Source organism: Manis pentadactyla, chromosome 4 (assembly GCF_030020395.1).
Source record: "Manis pentadactyla isolate mManPen7 chromosome 4, mManPen7.hap1, whole genome shotgun sequence".
NCBI classification, from domain to species: Eukaryota; Metazoa; Chordata; class Mammalia; order Pholidota; family Manidae; genus Manis; species Manis pentadactyla.
In genome coordinates, this window is record NC_080022.1 from 158,653,354 (window position 1) to 158,671,691 (window position 18,338).

The 18,338-nt window shown below is 45.8% G+C and overlaps 1 protein-coding gene across 2 annotated transcripts in view; it reads left to right on the plus strand.

Moving 5' to 3' along the window:
• The window catches only part of RNF43 (ring finger protein 43), a 60,071-nt gene that overhangs the window by 32,472 nt on the left and 9,261 nt on the right, over positions 1 to 18,338 (plus strand). For both annotated transcript variants that reach the window (XM_036879624.2, XM_036879625.2), the window contains exon 3: positions 13,294 to 13,416. In XM_036879624.2, coding sequence (XP_036735519.2) covers positions 13,294 to 13,416 — 123 coding nt within the window. The remainder of the gene's footprint in view (positions 1 to 13,293; positions 13,417 to 18,338) is intronic.

The window sequence follows — 18,338 nt, forward strand, 5'->3', positions numbered from 1 at the left end:
GCACCGTTAAGTTCAGGTTTGTCCTTTTTTTTTCTTTCTGCTTTCAACTGTTATGGAGGAAATTAGGCAATCAGGAGACCTGTTTACCTATTACAGGTATGTTTGGTGGTCACATTTTGAAGCTAGGAGAGTTTTCATACTGTCAGTAAAACAAAGTAAACTTTTCAGTCTAGCCCTTAATCATTGGAGGTTTAGTTCCCCAAAAGGCTCTTAGAATTTTGATGCTTCTCTTCTTTGACTCTGTAACTCTTCCTGTGGTCCACCAAGTCTCCTTTCATTACGTTTAGTGCATGAAATCTGTGCCCAGAATTCAGGATTCCTGGTTGCAAGTCCAGTATGCATTGCATTGCCTTTTGAATGTAATTTCTGAAATGGGTGGTACTAATAAAGGGAGAATAAGATAGCTAATGAAGGATTATAAAGCACTTTGCTAATATAAAATGCAACATCAAAGCTGAATAATAGTCTTAATTTAGGGTGGAGGGTTCCATTAGCAGAGTAAAAATAACAAGGACAAAGGTAGTGTTGCTTTGTACTTTGATAGCAGTGTACCAATCAAAAGTACTGCTATTGATCCTCATTGCCTGGTGAACTCTCCACCCAGGAATTTGGCTCCCCTCCCTAACTCTCTAAGTACTTCCCTTACCCACTAAGTCTGGTGATGGTACCTCCCAAAACTCCTGACAAATGCAAACAGGAACTTCTTTTCAGCAGAGCCACCTTGATAACTGAGAGGATTCCTCTTCCATTTACCAGCACTTTGATTATCTTTTCATATCTCTTGCCATCTGTGCTTAGCAAGAAAAATAAAGAGGTTTGAACAATTAGGAAGTAACAGAGAACTCACAGTTCATAGAGAGCGAGTCAAGGTATGTTGGAATATTGAACACATAACCACAGTTGGCGTGGGGTAGCCTCCTTAGATCCTCAGGGCCAGAAGAGTCTGCAGAGTTGATTAAGCTGCTGCAGAGCTGACACAGAGGAAAGGCAATGATATCAAACGGCTTCTCAACTGAAGTCTTTAAAATTTGGGCTTCAGACACATCAACTTTTCAGGGTATAAAGGATGGAGAAAAGAAATATAATTTATCTCTCATCCCACTAAAGGTAAGAAAAGTATTATTTAAATATGTTATTAAGTGTTAATTTGACCCAGTCAAAAAATAGGGAAAACTATTGGGAGTAAATCAATTCTGAGTTTTTCCAGGCCTTTTCCAGGAAGATCACTGGCCTGAGTTCTCATAAAATCTTGGAAGGAATTGAAGTTCCCTAGGGACACTCACCTAATACTGTGGTCTAACGCTGGGGGTAGGGGGTGGCACAATAGTTTCTTTGAGTCAACATTATAGGGATAAATAATAAGTAAATTGTTTTTAATAGTCTCTCAATGGCTCCTGCCCTGAAGATGCTTTCCATCAGACCTGGGAGATAGACTTAAAGGACTAATAACAAGAGAGCACTTCCAAAGCACTATAGCAACAGTACGTTAGTCTACCCATTCATTCTGCATTCCCCCAATATGTATGTGCCGTGTGATCTGTGAGCTTGCATTCCTTGTGTGTTATTGGACGAATGGCCTCGACAGCCTTGCGGCTGTGTGCATGTGCATGTGCATGCAAGGGAAGCTTTCTTCCTCATTAGGACTTATGCTCAACTCAGCACATTGATCCTAAGGGGAGACAATAAAAGAGTAACTAGGGATGGGTTATTAAGCAGGAAGTTTTTCCTGAAAGAAGTGAGTTTTGTTCAGGGTTATAAAGGAGATTTTGTTGTGATATAAAAGGGGAAGAAGATAACCCTCCCTTCCTAAGAGGTCAAAATAAAATTGGCTTTAAAACTTATAGGGGAGTATACAGAAGGTTTTTGAAGATAAAGCAGAAATCTGAAAATAGTAATATGCTGATAAAATGAGAAGGCAACCACTGAATTTATTTAATCTAACATCTGTTTATTAAAGCAGAAAATTCAATATGCAATTTTTTCTTAACATCTACTACATGCCTGGTATTATGCTAAATTATGAATAAGACTTAGTTCCTGACTTGAAGTAGCTCAGGGTCTACTTTATAGGAAGGACTAATATTTATTGAACAACTGAGAGCCAGGCATGCTCCTGGAAAAAATGGGTAAGAGAGTGGGTCACAGTGGAACACTGATACAACCGTAAGAGTTAAGTGTATTTAAGAATTTTGAATATATCACTTTAGGGGAACATACAGGGGAAAGTGTTAATTCTGGGGACTTAACAGAGCATTAGAGAAGGGCCCAGTTTGGGCTGGGCTGAGAGCTTGAGGGCAAAAAGCGGTAGAGAGCTGTAGGACTTAGATCTTGGAGTCTTTGGCTCATAGGGGAAGAGGAGGTGCCACTTTCTTTCTCTGTAGAGTCAAGGAGATAGGGAAAGGTCCATGGGAAAAGAAAGTAAGAGGAATTTAGCAAAGAACTGAACTACTTTACTGTCTCATATATTTTTTGGTGAAAAATTTCTTAAGAGCAAAGACAGTGTTTTTTTGGTTCCATTCTCATTAGCATCTAGAAGTCTAACATTTAGAGGCCATTTATGTATCTTACTCTTTAGTTCCTAGTTCAAGAGATGCTGCTATTAGGAATTACTAAAATATTGAGAGAATGAAAATTCCAACTGGCAGCAATGCCAAGATACCCAGGCACCATCCTTAGAGACCCAGTGAAATGCTGAGCCCCAAAATGGCAAATCTCTTCCAGGCTCACAGCACCATCTTTCACCTATCCTTTTATCCCCTGCCTGGAAAGCTACACCCTGGGTGAGAATACAAATCTACTCTCCTGTTGCACCATGCAGCTGCCAGCAGTCTGTTTGCCTTGTTCTTTGCTGGCAAATCATTAAACAGTCCCCCCAAAGCAGGCCTCTTCCCCAGGGCCACCCCATGGATAGAGATGTAGAACTATGGTCAAAGGGCTGTCAGCAGTCAGGCTGGAGCCCCTGGGCCGTCTCCAATACAAGCCTCTCCTGACTGTTGCCTCTTCTGAACAGAAGCTTCCTTGGCCTGAGCTCAATCCCCCAGTGATCTCAGAGGAGAGACTCTGGGCATCTGAGTTGGCTGACGGCTTGAATAATTTTGTCCATCTCCTCCTGATGTAATTTCTAAGTGTACTTACTCTTATATCCCCTCAGTTTCTTCAGTGAAGCACAGGCCCACACTCCTTATTTTTTCCACTTTCCTATGTAAGTGCACTGTGTGTTACTTTCCAGGAGCTGGGGACTGGGATCAGCCAAGCAAACTCCATAGCTTCACGCAAACCCACTCACAATGTGGCAATTGAACTCGAGCACAGATTTAGTTGACCGGGCCTATTTGGATACAGTATCTGCCCTGAAGGGGTTTTGTAAGCCCTGGGGCAAGCCAGTCATGGAGACAGCAGTATGGAGCAGAGTTTGCAGGGCACATGAAATCCCTACAACCTCTGGGCAGGAGGAGGCTAAGCCTGAAAGATGTGGTATGTGTGTGAAGTAACCAGATTGATTTACCCATTTCACACTCTTACACTGAAATCGCCAAACTTAACAATGATCGGGCAGCTCCGCTGGTAGTCCTGATATGCCTCCGCATTATTAAATAAGTAATCTGATGTCCTCAAGTTTCATTTCTTTGGTCTTTTTTCACAGAAACTGTCTTGGTTGTAGTCTTTGGCCTTTTCAGCACTAAAATCCTAACCTAAATAATTACTTAAAAACAAATATTACCTTCTTTCAGCTGGTTTCTAAATTCCTATCCTTTCTGGCATGAGTTTGGTTGGAACAAGTACAGAGAAAGCATAAGGCAGTGTCGAGGTTGTTCATGAGTAGTACATCGGATTAAGTGTGAGCACTTGTGAGAGTTCAGTTAACTACCTCATTGTGCAAGGAGTTAAGGCCGTACCTAGAAAGGGCCCTGGTCAAAGCCTCCTTAGACCCTTATCCTGATATTGTGAGGAGTAGATATTGCCCATGGGGATAGTGCCACCTGTGTCAAGACCTCAGCTTTTCTGCAGAGGATCTCTTTGAACAAGACTTAGCTAAATGAGGGCCTCAAGTGGTGCTTCCTATAGAAGGGAGGTCAGTGAAGGTGGCGGGACCTCCCCCAGGACAGTGTCACTAAGTGGCAGAACTCAGCTGACACTTAAGGCCCTCTTAGTCAGATTCTTGGAGGGTTGAGCCTGAGTTTCTCACCTGGTGGAGAGAAGGAATCCCAACTACCTGATTGGGTGTACCCTATTGTCTTGACTGCGTGAGACCCAGAACCTTGGTGTCCTATTTCATAGCCTTTCTTCCAAAGAGCACTAATACGATATTTGATGGGCTCCCTCTTCTTTGTTCCTAACTTCATGAGTAGCTTCCTGGTGCCCCTGTAACTAGAAGGAATTCTGGACTGAGTCAGAATAAAGCCTTTTTCTGTGTGGGAATATAATGGACAAAAGGTGGTTGAGGTTTTTCTCCTTTTTATCTGGTTATTGCCAAGTAAGCTTCTTCTCTGATATCAGGTAATTTCAAAAGCAACTCAGAAAGTTAACCGTTTCTTATTTCTCCTCCCTTTCTTCTTCCTGCTTATGACTGAAACCCTTTGAGCCACCCATGCAAATATGGGGTCAGGAAAACTCATTATGGGTAGGGGGGCAGAGTTTAGGGCAGTGAAGTCTATTTACATCATGGAGCTTGGACATGATCTGAGATGAGGATAGGTGAATTTTTTAATTGAAGAATGAATTCTTTAATTATAGGGTGAGACAGTGAGGAAAGTTGTAGTCAGGTTAAATGACTATTATCCAGATCTGAGTTTCTGTGACCTCTAATTTTAGGACACACTTTTCTCATCCTAAACAACACAGACTATTCACTAGGAAAGCATCTCTGAGTAGTGTCTGGGTCTGGCTGCCTTTGTTGTGGTTAACAGAAGAGATGAGATAAAGCCTTAGGGGAGAGGAAGGAAACTGGGACTGCTGGGCAGAAAGAGCCTAGGTCCAGAGGGAAAATGAGCAGACAGGTCTTTCTTCTGACTTGTTGCTAAGAATGATTCAAGTTTGGAAAGTCTAGAAATGGAGGTCCTGAAATGAAGACCTCCATCCATGCATTGTAGTACTCAGCTAATATTTGTTGTACCTCCCAACATACATACCTGGAGGTGGCAGAATAGAGCACTGGGATTGACTTGAGGAGACCTCAGCCTCCTCTAACTAGTTGTGTAACCATTGGCAGTCTGTAACTTGAGTCTCACAGTCCTCATCTATAAAAAGCAAGTTTTAAAAGTCCCTTACAGGTGTGAACCAAGCTCCCTGGCACGCCTGGCCCCCAGAAAGGTGTTCTAGATCAGGTAAGAAGTTCTTGCAGCCTCTGTCATCCATCCTCTCTGGGCGAGTCCACTCCCATCAGGCAGCCCCAGGTCATGCTTCTCTTACCCCACCAACATTATTTTCTTTTGTACTTTAGAAAATTACAGAATTAAGCAGGAATAGATTTTCCTTGTACAATTTTTTTAAACAAAATAAAAAGAAACTTCTTTTGACAATTTCCCAGCCTCCTGGGAATTTGAATTCATTAAGAAACTCAGCCATTCCAAAGAGATAGAGACAGACTAATTTAAGGATGGAAATGAGGTCTAGACGTCTCCAAATCTAAGCCCAAACAATCACCATTAGGATATAACTTGTAAATGCAAGCATCAGCCTTTTCTAATAAAGGTTAAGTTGACCAACTGGGCCTCAGAGACTATCGTGCTGGAAGCCGGAAACAGCAACTCCAGGCCAGTCTGGTTTTATTCCCAACCTCCTAGCTATAGGAGCTTCCCTTTATGATGCTGGTGTGTCCTGTTGCCTGAGATAAAAGTCAGATAGTTCTAAGTTCAGGTAATGGAGGTTGCGCAGCAGAGAATGATTATAAAATCTGAAAAAAGGAAATGGGGAGAAGGGTGCCTTTGATGCCAGGCCAGTGTTGCTGATTACAAAGGCAAAATTGTAGCAGGCAGTAAAGTTACCTGTCCAAGGTCTGTATGTGGAATCAGAACTCTAAGAGATTATTGCAGCAGAGGTGGGGGGAGGAGATGGCTGGGAAACAGGAGACAATAAAGAATTGCTTGCAAAGCACACACCCCAAGATGAGGAGATGCTGCAGATAAAGTAAGACCAGCATTAAGTTTGGGGCTCCGTTGAGCCCTGGAATGCCCTTTGTGAGGAGGTAATGAGATCATATGGCCTCCTTCATGGGAAGGAGGTGGGCTGAGAACTGGAAGAGCTTGTTCAGTGGGGTTTGGAAGGCTGAGCTCAGGAGGGAAATGACCGTGGATAATGAGCTGTCCCAGACTGCGCCTTGTGGAACGCTGGCATTCAGAGGCACTGTTCACAATCGCCAAGGGAGAAGCAGTCAGAAAGGGCTTTGTCCCTTCCAAGAATAAGGAGGGATTTTATTTTTGCAGATGCAATAATAAAAACAACTACCATTTGATGAGCACTCATTGAGTGTTGGGCTCCATCCTAGGCACTTACATCCATCCTCTCCAGTCTTCATGATAATCAGGAGGTATCTTTTAAATCCCATTTGAAGATGAGGACTATAAGGCTCAGAAAGGGGAAGTAACCTGCTCAAGGTCACATAGGGAAATGATGGAATCACAATTTGAACCTTTGGTCTGTTTTGGGAGAGAAAGAAAAAAATCAGAACAAATAAGTTAAAGGAGGAAGACAGACATAGAGAACAGACTCAAGAATGTGAAATACAATACACACCAGTAAAGGGCAGTATACACATCTTTACATAAGCATATAAAATGTGTGTGCAAAGCTGACTTCTCAGAGTGGCCTGGACCCTGAGAGCAAACTCTTAATTTGCCCCTCTTGACAATATCTGGGATAGGGGCATCCCAGCTCCTGGTCTTGCAGGAAGATGCAGATAACCAGCCTTAAGGCCACTAAACTCCCAGGAGTCCCCCCCAGCTACACCCTCCTGGAATCCCTCAAGCCCATTTCTGTTGGCCTACTCCTGGTGTCACGGAGAGAATGTGGCCCAATGTGGAAGTGATGTGTACATCTTCATTACCCCAAGGAGGCAGGTGCATTTGGATCTATTTTATCCTCAGGAGCCCTGTTCCCAGCTGAAAATTCCCTGGACAAGACGGAGGAAATATAGCCTATGTATTACACTGCCTGGCTGGCAATAAACAGCATCCTGGTTGAATGGCCTTTTTTTGCTTTGTTTTTAATCTTAGAATATTTGAAAAACTTATTGTAAAAGAGGCAAACCGTAAAAGGTATAGACAGTATGGTTTTCATGTCATAAATATGATTATACAAGAAATATCATAGTACTTTATTTCTTTTTATCAAATTAAATTAACTTCAAGACCCTATCCCACTGGGTGGGGAGGAATTTGTTCTTGTGGAGCTTCCCCTCACAAAGCAGTAAAATTTCCCTTAGAAATATCTAAGGGACTTCAATACTTGTCCAGGCTGGTCACCTCAATATGCCCATTGTCCTTGCTTAAGTGTTGCCTGGAAACCCATCTTACGCACCTTATCTCTGCCGAGTACAGCATGGAAAATATAGCCAATGATTCTGTAATATCTTCCTATGATGACAGATAGTACCTGCACTAGTTGGGGTGAAGATTTAAGAATATGGGTAACTGTTGAACCACTGTGTTGTATATTGGAAACCAATATAACATTGTATATAAACTATGCATCAATCAATCAATATTGAAGGCCTACAACCAGACAGCTGATAGCTATAAAGACAATAAAATGCACACCAAAACCCTGATAACGGTGCTTTTTTGAAAGGATTTAGAGAGAAGATAGTAAAGAGAGACCTCGGTGTAATGCGTTGAATACTTCAGTCATAGGATGACATATTGAGATACTGAGTTTTATTTTTTGCTGTTGTGGAAGGATAAAAAATAAAGAGAGCTATTTATATTTTGTTCTGTGTCTTTTCTCTTACTGCCATTCCAAGAAGATTCCTGTGACCAACTTATATTATGATTGAGAAATTTTGTGCTTCTTTATCCCCCTCACCCTCCCCACCCACCAACCCCAACCCCTCCCCCATGGTAACCACTAGTCACTTCTCAGTGTCTATGAGTCTACTACTATTTTGTTCATTTTGTTTTGTTTTTAGATTCCACAAATAAGGGAAATCATATGGTATTTGTCTTTCTCTGTTTGGCTTATTTCACTGAGCATAATACCCTCTAGATCCATCCATGTTGTTGCAAATGGCAGAATTTCTTTCTTTTTTATGGCTGAATAATATTCCATTGTGTATATGTACACACCATCTTTGTCCATTCATCTACGGATGGACACTTAGGTTGCTTCCATAACTTGGCTATTATAAATAATGTGGCAGTAAACATAGGGTTGCATGTATCTTTTTGGATCAGGGATTTTGTTTACTGCAGGTAAATTCCTAGAAGTGGGATTATTGGGTCATATGGTATTTCTATTTTTTAGTTTTTTTGAGAAACCTCCATACTGCTTTCCACAGTGGCTACACCAATTTGCATTCCCACCCTCAGTGTAGGAGGGTTCCCATTTCTCCACATCCTCACCAACACTTGCCTTGTCTTTTGGATGGTGGCCAATCTGACTGGCATGAGGTGATACCTCATTGTGGTTTTAATTTGCATTTCTCTGATGATCAGCGATATGGAGCATCTTTTTGTGTGCCTGTTGGCCACCTGTATTTCTTTGGAAAAATGTCTGTTCAGGTCCTCTGCCCATTTTTTAATCAGCTAAACCCTCACTATTTAATAAAAAAATATTGATTGAGCACTTACTCCGTAGTAGGCACCAAAGGGGCAGTGGAAGTTGTGAGGGAGATCCTGGGAGAGAGAGGAATAAGTAAGCAAAACCACTAAAATACCAGGGGATAAGTCTGAGATTGGGGAATCCAGGGTCCTAAGGGGACCCAGAGAAGAGGCCTTCCACCTATCCTGACAGAGCAGCAAGTGCCAGAAGTGTTTGAGGACCTGAAATAAGTTATTCCTGGAGCATAGACTGCAAGGGGGGGAAGAGGTCTGGGGAGGGAACCGCAGTCTGTGAGACAAGGCATGAAGGCGGGAGCTCAGAGCAGGCAGTGCCTTTTAAGCTATGCTTATGACTGCAGACTTTATTCCAAGAGCTTTGAGAAGCCTTTTAAGAGCTTAAGGTGGAAGAGTGACATGCTCAGCTCAAGTTAACATTGCAGACCACTTTGGCTTCAGCATAGAGAATTAAGTGGGGTGAGATGACCCCAGTTAAAAGGTTATTTCAGGGCATTGAAACAGCAATGACCTGTCTTTGAGCAGTCAGAGTGGGAATGGAGGAAAGATGGCAAATAAGAGAAATGTTTAGGAGATAGAATTGTTAGAATCTGGTGACTGGTTGGGTGCTGACAATGGTGGCAGGGGTGAAGGGGATAGAGGACACTAGGAGGACAGCATCAGATTTGGGTAATAGGTGGATAATGGCTCCAATCCCTAAACTAGGGACCACAGGAGGAACAATTTCAAGGGATAAAATGATTAGTTCAATTTTGAACATGCTGAGTTTGAGGTGTCTCATTTAAGGTTCTTTAGGGAGAAACATCCAGGCTCTACCTGTTGGGCATGGGTCTGGAACTCCAGAGAGATCTGGGCTGCACATACGTGATCAATGACTTCTACGTGGAAACTGAAGCCAAGGGATTGACTGGGGTCATCCAGGGGGAGCATGGACAGTGAAAAGAAATAAGGGCCAAGGACAGAATCCTGAAAGTACCACCAGTATTTTAGGAACTCATGTTTGGGCCCCTAAGCTTTAGGAATGTATAATTAGGAAGGTAAATTTTCCTGGTTATGAATTGGGGGAAGAAGGTATCATGTTTTCAAAGTCAATGGAAATTTTTTTTTATTAAGGTATCATTGAAATACATTCTTATGAAGGTTTCACAAGAAAAACAACGTAGTTATTACATTCACCCTTATTATCAAGTCCCCCCCATACCCCATTGCAGTCACTGTCCATCAGTGTAGTAAGATGCCACAGATTCACTGTTTGCCTTCTTCCTTGTGACCCCTCACACCATGTGCACTAATCATGATACCCCACAATCCCCTTCTCCTTCCCTCCCTACCCGCCCTCCCCAACCCCTCCCCTTTGGTAACCACTAGTCCCTTCTTGGGGTCTGTGAGTCTGCTGCTGTTTTGTTCATTCAGTTTGGCTTTGTTTTTATACTCCACAAATGAGGGAAATCATTTGGTATTTGTCTTTCTCTGCCTGACTTACAGAAATTGTTCTTCATTTTTTTTAAACCTTGTCCTACTTGTTTCCATTTCTTTTGATTCCAGCTGTATAATCCTGGGCATGTTAATCTCTTAGTGCCTCAGTTTCTACCTCATAGGATTATTATGAGGATGACAAGAGTTGATGCACAGAAATGCTTAAATAATCACTGACCCACCGAATGCACTTGATAAATGTAAATTATCAGCAGCAGCAGGAACAGCATGGACAATGGAGGGTTGAATCTGTGTTCATTTAGAGTTACATGACTCCAGAGGATGGAGTCCAACGGAGCCCAGCTCTAACCTTGTGCGACCTTAACTTCTCTGAGCCTCCAGCCTCTTTTTCTCCTTTAAATGGAGATGATCAGACCTGCCTCAGAGAGAGACCATCTAAAGACCATGGCATTTACTAATGATTAATTTCATTCCCTTCCCTCTCGCACAGTTAGGTCAGGACCAGAAAGGCTGGTGATTCTTGACACCAAGTTTTTTCCCCTTGCCTGGTCAGAGGCATCCCTCCTACAACCCAGGCCTCGCTGTACACGCTGATTCTCCCTGCAGAGGCCTGGAGGCAGAGCGGTGTGTGGTTAAGTATTTGCAAATCCATCTCTAAAGACTTCTCCCAAGTGAATTTCCCCTCTCCCAGTTGGCCATCAGATCAGCCAGAGGCATCTTGCAGTTATCTTGAGAACTCTGGGCCATGGGTAGGGGCGGGAAGCCAGCACACCAGTAGACGTCCATGGCTGCAATGTGTGGTTCCTGAAGGAAGGCCCTACATCATTTATTCTATTGGAGCAGCTGACTTCTGACTCCTCACCACACCCGACAGTCCTCTGTAGTCCATCCAGGGAGACCTTTCTCAAATGCAATTCCGTGGTCCCTGCTCCGTGGTCTGGCTTGTGCGGACCTTTCCAGCCGCCTCTCCTGCTTTCCCTTTCACATCAGACTGAACTGCCCTCAGTCCCTCCCAACCCCACGCCTGGGCACAGGCTGCTTCCTCTGCCAGGAATGTACCCACCTCCTCTCTGTGGGTCCACTGGGTGAACACATACCTATTCAGTCCCCAAGGAAGCCCCGAAGTCATTCTGCCCTCCCTCAGGGGATTGTTAGTCCCCATTCCTAGTGCCCTCCACAGGCCCTTGAAGAGATCTGCATCACAATAATTATATTATGTGTGTATATATATATATTATATATATATATTTTTATATATTATAAAATGAGAGTTTACACACTCATTTTCTGAGCCTCTAAGGTAGGGAGCCTATCTTAGCCATTGTCAGCTCCTCCATGCACTGTGCAGTGCCTGGCAGCAAGGGGCCTCCAGTGTTGGTAGAATAAAGAAATGAATGGGTGCATGATGGGACAGATGGGAAGATGGATGGACTAATGGATCTTTGTTGAAACAGTACCTATAGTTTCTCTGAGGTGAGACAGCCCCCAGGCTATGCCCCAGGCTTTTTCTGGGGGTGTTGGAGGATATGTGACTTTTCTCCCATGCCAAATTTTGATCACCCACAGACTACTGTCCTTAAATTCTGGAAGCAAGAATGGAACTCCTCCTATCTCAACACCGCTGCCCAAAGATTTTTATTCACCAGGAGACAATTCAAAGCAAGGTGTGCATATTTACTGAGAGCCTGCTATGTTCAAGGAACTGCAGTGGTACAGCGAGAGCAAACATCTTGAAAGCGCTTTCAAAGAGTGACTGTATTTTTTAATCCATCATCAACATTATCATTTTCATAAATTCAAAATTCTGTCTGGTTCCTCTGTTGGTTCTCTCTGGAAGTCCTTTAAACTTCAACAGTAGCGGCAAGGGAAGCGGGGGGCAGCTCCCTAGTAGAAATCCCCTTTCTTGGGTTTCCACCATGTGGGAACTCCTGACACATAGGATTATCCAAGGCCAAATAAATCATACTTGGTTCTCACAGTGAAAGGGTATCTCGCCGCGACCCTCCTTACCCCAGAACGACTCAGGAGACACGGGCCCACGCAAGGGATTTTATTATCTGAAAGAGAAAACGGCTGCCCCCAGAGAGGGAGCAGCAGCTCCTGGGTGAGGAAGCGTGTTTTTAAGGAGCAGGGGTAGGGTGTGTTCTAAGGGGTGGGCGACCATCTGGTCGGTGGTGATTGTATCTTAAAGGGTGGGGGTCTTAGCGCGCCAGAATTTGCCTTCACACAGAACTCTGGGAAAAGTAGATTCAAATGGATATTAGAACCATCTTGAGTGAGGAAAGAATGTACAGAAGGGCAGTCTCACCCCTGTGCTGAGGGGACCCTCTGGGCCCACTTCCCCCATAGTCGCTGCTCAGCATCAGCCAGGATAGAGGCACAGGGTCTTGGACTGGACCTGCTGTACCCTCAGAGCAGATGGGGTGAGCTGGCTCATCTCTACTCCATCATTCCTGGGGACAGGATGAGCTCTGAGGAATTACGCTGTTCAAGGCTTTGTTCTTAGCCAAGCCTCATCCCCAAATAGTTTCTACTGCCTGTTGTCACCCTGCTTAATCCCAGGATTAGGGAGGGGCCAAGCGGGATATTGAGAGGATCAAGGCAGCGCCCAAGTGGGGAGACCCAAGCCAGGGGAGAGATGGGAATCTGCTGGGCAGCAGCTACCTGACCACCCCCAGCACTGCCCTGGGGGAGCGAGGAGAGAAGGCAAGAACTGTAGGCACTGTTACAGGCTCTTAGCCTGGGGTTGTCGGACCAGGGAGAGGTAAGAGGAGAGAAGACCTCTTTGCAACTGGCCAGTTTGGAAAACCGGGGCTTGAGGGTTGTTGAGCTGCTTTGCAGGAGGTTTTTTTGTTTAGACCCCCATTTTGAACACTCTTGTCCATGTGTCCTTGGCCCTGGCCTCCCTGAAGTGAAAACTGATGGTTACTAGCCAACTATGAGGCTGGCAAATAAGATCCACTCTCAGCGCCAAGAGCCCTGCCTGATGCCTGCCTGGAGCAGCAGGGAAGGGCCCAGCTCTCACAGCTTACTTCTACTCCCCAGTGCCTCCCTGACCTGTCTGTCTGTCTGCTCTCTCTCTCTGCAGTCCCACCCCCTGTACCTGTGCAACGCCAGTGATGACGACAATCTGGAGCGTGGATTCATCAGCATCGTCAAGCTGGAGAGTCCTCAACGGGCCCCCCGCCCCTGCCTGTCACTGGCCAGCAAGGTAGAGTCACACTTGACCCCCCCCCACACTCTGAACTTCACCCTACTGTGGGCTGTGAGAGACGGCTCTGCTCTCTGTCCCCTTTTCTACTAAGAGTGATGTGCCCAATTCACTCAGGTTTTCCTAACCCGTGACAGGTCTGAGAGAGGTGGAAATTCATGCCTCTGTCCTTTCTCCACGGACTGTCTACCAGCAGAACCTTCTGAGTGTCATCTAGGGCATGAGCCCTCCCCCATCTCCTCCCCTATCACCTGGAGGTTCCTAAACCCCTACCTCTGCCAGCATCAGAGCAAAGAGGGGGTCAGTTGGAGGGCTTTTCCATTTTTCAGAAGTATTTACTGAGCACTCCGAAGGACAGCAGAAACAGAAGCCATTGCCCCTACCCTTAAAAAAGCTCACACTCTTCCTCTGAGGTTGTAAATCAGTGGCCCCACGTTTCCATGGGTGCCACTGGCTGGAGCTGACAGCAGCTGCCACCATTCCACGATCATGGGCTCTGTTTACCATGCTAGCCACTGGCCTGCTACCTCACAGGCCCTGGAAACATTTGCGTTTGTGACCCCTTCTTCAACATTAGTTACTGTTTTCTATGTGTTTACCATGTGCCAGGTGGGACATGGGACAGATTATATATATATATTATCTCATTTACTTTTCACAACAATCAGGAAAGCTAGACATCATTGTTCTTTATTTGACATATAAAGGCGAATGAGGATGAGAGAACTCAGGTAACTTGCCAGGGTGATCCAGCTGGCAAGGGGTGGGGCTGAGATTTGAACTGAGCCTTTCTCAAACCCAGGCTTTTAATACCTCTGCTCTGTTGCCTCCCCTCATGGCTGGGAATACTGAACATATGTAAAAAAGATTCTCATGTCGACCTAAGCCAGAGAATAGTTAGACTGTGTTGCATAGTCAGGTGGACTTGGAGGAATGGGTCCCGCTCCCAAGACTGGTGAAAGAGAGGGCTGGGGGACAGTCCCAACCTGTGTGTTTGCTCACTGTGCTCAGGCCCAATCCCCTAGGGATTTCCTGGTCCTGAGCCATGAGTCTCAAGGAAACAGCCTGGGCTCTTAGCTGGTCCCATGGGGGCAGGGCTTGGGATTCAGGGATTCGGAATGTGGTGTGGTGCACACCGACAGGGGAGATCTTCTCCTAGTCTAGTCAGGCTGGTGCAGAAGGGAGCCAGGATACACGTAGATGAGCTGGAGAGATTAATGGCAGCAGACTTTTGTTAGGCCAAAGCTACCCTGCTTCCGGCTATTCCATTTCCCTTGCTTGACAGAATGGGAGCAGATGTCATTCATTTGTTCATGTGGTAGACTAGCGCTCAGTGTTAGGTAGTGTGCATGTGAGGGGAGAGCGTGTACATGACAGAGAGACAAGAGGGAGAGAGGGAGAGAGAAGAGGGAAGGAAGGGCTCACAGAAGCTCTGCTGTTCTAAAGCGGCATATGATTTCACACATGTGAGCCCTTGGCAGCCTGTCAGGACGCGTCCACATAGGAGGTTTACTGCCGCCCCGGAGGACCACGCTCCTGCAGGAGAAATGAGGCATGTGCGCAGCCACTGGTGAACAAGGACCAGGTGGCCAATGCTCTTTGACATACTCAACCTTGTGGCCTTTGTTTCCACTGCCATAAAATAGGACTCTCATTTCCTACCCCCAGTGAGCATTGTGAGCATGAAAATAATGTATGTCAAGTGCTCAGTAGTGCCTGAGCTCAAACGAACACATAAATAAAAAGCATGAGTGTAGAAGTAGCGCCTTGGCCATTGCCCCGCGGCCTCTTTCCCTTCACAGCCTCCGCAGCCACTGCCTGTGTGTTCCTCCCCACACTTGCCCCGCAGCTTCCCCACCGGCTTCTGCCCATCCCTCTGGGAACTGCCCCAGACCCAGGTTCTCCAGATGGCCAGGGCCAAGGCTCCCCTGAGGCCTCAGCCTCTGACGTGAGTGGGCAGCTCCCGCCAGGGATCCCCTGGGCCAAAGAAAGTCCGTGAAGGTAGTAATGTGGGTCTTTGAGCTGCTTCCAGTGTTTTAGAAGTCCCACGGTTGTTTAGTTATTTTTTAACTAAAATTTTCATTTTTTGCTTTTGGTTGGAATTCTGTCAGTTCGATGTTTTAATACAAGTTACAACTGTAATAAATGCAGTTAGTTGATAAGACTTTTAAAAAAAAATTACAGTTCATGGGTGCCATAGTGGAAAGGTGGGTCTTTGGTGAGGAAAGTGTGAAAACTGCTGACCTCAGCCAGCCCTGCTCTGGCATCTCAGTTTCAGCAGTGCCATCACTATCTGCAGAGCTGGGGCTCTGAAGCCTGGCATCTCCACTGCCCCGCAGTGTGACCTGGACATTTTAGCTCACCTCTCAGAGCCTCTGTTCCCTCAAAGGTAAAAGGGGGATAATACTGGACTTACATCATCAGCTAGCTCTGAGGATTTAATGAAAGAGTACAGAAGAAGCTCGTAGCCCTGTGCCAAGCACATAGTAACATTCCATAAATGATTGCAGCTGTCACTCTGTCCTCATCAGTGGCATCATCGTCATCCTGTACTTTCACAGTTAGCAAGGTTGTTTTTTTTCTCTCATTGTTCTCTCTCTTGATCTTCTCTGAAACCCTCACCATAACTCTTCTGGACTCTCCCATTCTTGTCCTTTCATCTCCTTCCTCCTATCAAGTCACCCAGATATATTAGCAACTCCAGAGCCATTCATGGGATTCCTCAGGCCCTTAACCTCAGTCTCATGCTTGGACTCGAGCTGGCTCTGGAGGCAAGCACACGGGTGCGAGCCCTGCCTCTCTTACTGTAGAGCCCACTACCTGGTGACCAGGTACTTGGAAGACCAAAGTCCTGGTGGGAATCCTGCCTCCACTGCTTTTCAGCTGTGTGACCCTAGGCAAGTTGTTTAGTCTCTCTGAGCCTCAGTTTCCTCAACTCAAAAGTGGGGCTAACAACTGTTTTGTGGAGTTCTTTTGAGGAGTAAATGAAATCATGTTCCTGAAGCACATAGTAATAGCTGACATTATAAAACTAATACTTAAGGAACACTATGTGCCAGGTACTGTTATAAAGCTTTGCATGGATTAACTTATATAGTCTTCAAAACAACCCTGTAGAAGTAGGTCCTATAATTATCCCCAGTTTATAGAAAGGAAAACTGAGGCACAGAGTAGGTGAGCAACTTGCCCAAAGTCTCACAGCTAATAACTGGTACTAGATTCAGGACTCAGACTTAAGTAGTCTGGCTAGAGGGGGTCTCACTAAAGATTATATACTTTTTACTTCCTCCTACCCTTTCTTTCCAGCCCGAATGAATCCCACCTCTTCCACTGAGTCTTTCCTAACTGGTTCAGCTCAGCTAGGCTGCTGGGAGCAGAAATCCCTCTCTCCTGGCACCCTACCAGGGTCTCTGTTGTGCTCTGCACACCAGATTTTATGGAGGTGTCTTGGGGGGGGGGATGCCAAGGCTCCTTCTCGACCCACCTCCACCCTCAACCTTAGCTCACTTTATCTGTTCTGAATAGTGAAGATTTGTGTCAGATTGTGTGTGTGTGTGTGTGTGTGTGTGTGTGTGTGTGTGTGTTGGGAGGAGTGGAGAGAAGGGCTTTCAGCAGTGAAAAAAGGTTGGAAACTACTGGTTTATTTCATTCATTTGTACTCTAGAATGTTGTTATCAGTATTATAATTTTATGCATATACCTTGTCTCCACAGCTAGATTATGAGGTGGTCTGAAGTGCCTGGCCTTCCCTGGCTTGGCACCCTTGTCACAGTAGGTGCTCAGCCAATCTTTGATGAGGAGGAGATGCACATAGACTGTCACTGTCTGGAGAGGAAAACGTAAAGCCCAGAGAAGTGCAGAGTGCAGTACAGTCCTGGAGTATATTGGCTCTTGCTGCTAGAGGCTGTGGGCAGGCTAGCTGACTCTTTGCAGCTCCCAGGGGAATCTCTGGGTTATCTTTCTAAAGCCCAGTCTTCCGGTCTGGGGCCTGCCCACCCTCTCTGCCTTTCAGAAGTGCTTCTTCTTCTCCATCCCTTCCACTGTCTTGGTTGCAGGTGGACAGGAGAAGAGCATGGGTAACCCCAGAGTGGTCTGCTGTCTGGCCCCAAACTTGCTTTCTGATTCCTAGATTCCTAGACACAGGCACCCACTGCCTGAAATCTTGTTCTTTTTTCCCATTTGCCAACTCTCTCTCTTTGATCATTTTTACAGCTTTGTAATTATGGGCTGTAATGGGCTGGAGTGTTTGAACATCAGGGTAATTGCTTTCCACTGTTTCTACCCCAATCTTTCAAAGATAGAGGTGTGGGGAAGTAAGAAAATCTCCAGAGAAGGAAGTCTGTGCCCTTCCTTCATGCTCTTCCAGGCTGGGCTGGTTGGGCCCAGGGTCTCCTTCTGGGTATGAGAAACAAGAGGCCCTAGCAGTATGGAAGACCCGAGAGTCACAGTTCTGTGACTACTGGGGTGACCTTCCCGCCCCGTGACCAAGTCCTGGACTGTGATATTAGCAGCAGGAGCCCCTCTCCTTTTCTCCTGGGGCTGTCCCACTACCCTGGCTTGAAGGGCTCTAAAGACTGGAGAGCTGTTTTTGCCTGGGGTCACCGGGGTGGGGTGGACTTCCTGGGAGTAAGGGCTGGAGGAGGATGAAAGCTGTGACCTTTCAGTTTCTTCGGCAATTCTAGTGTCTTGTGAATTTCCAGTCAATTAGGCTGGCGAGCCTGGGCCTGGGCTGGGCAGGGGCACTGGGAGAGGGCCCAGCCTAGCTCTTGGGAAAACAGGGAGGGAAGAGGAACCCTACCCTCCTGACCAAAAGAGGGCCCCACGTTAGGGTCTCCATCACCTTCCCTGGTCTCCCCTGCCTGCAGGTTGCTCATTCTAAGGGCCCCCTGGCCCCTGGGGGAATGGGGAGCAGGGACCTGGAG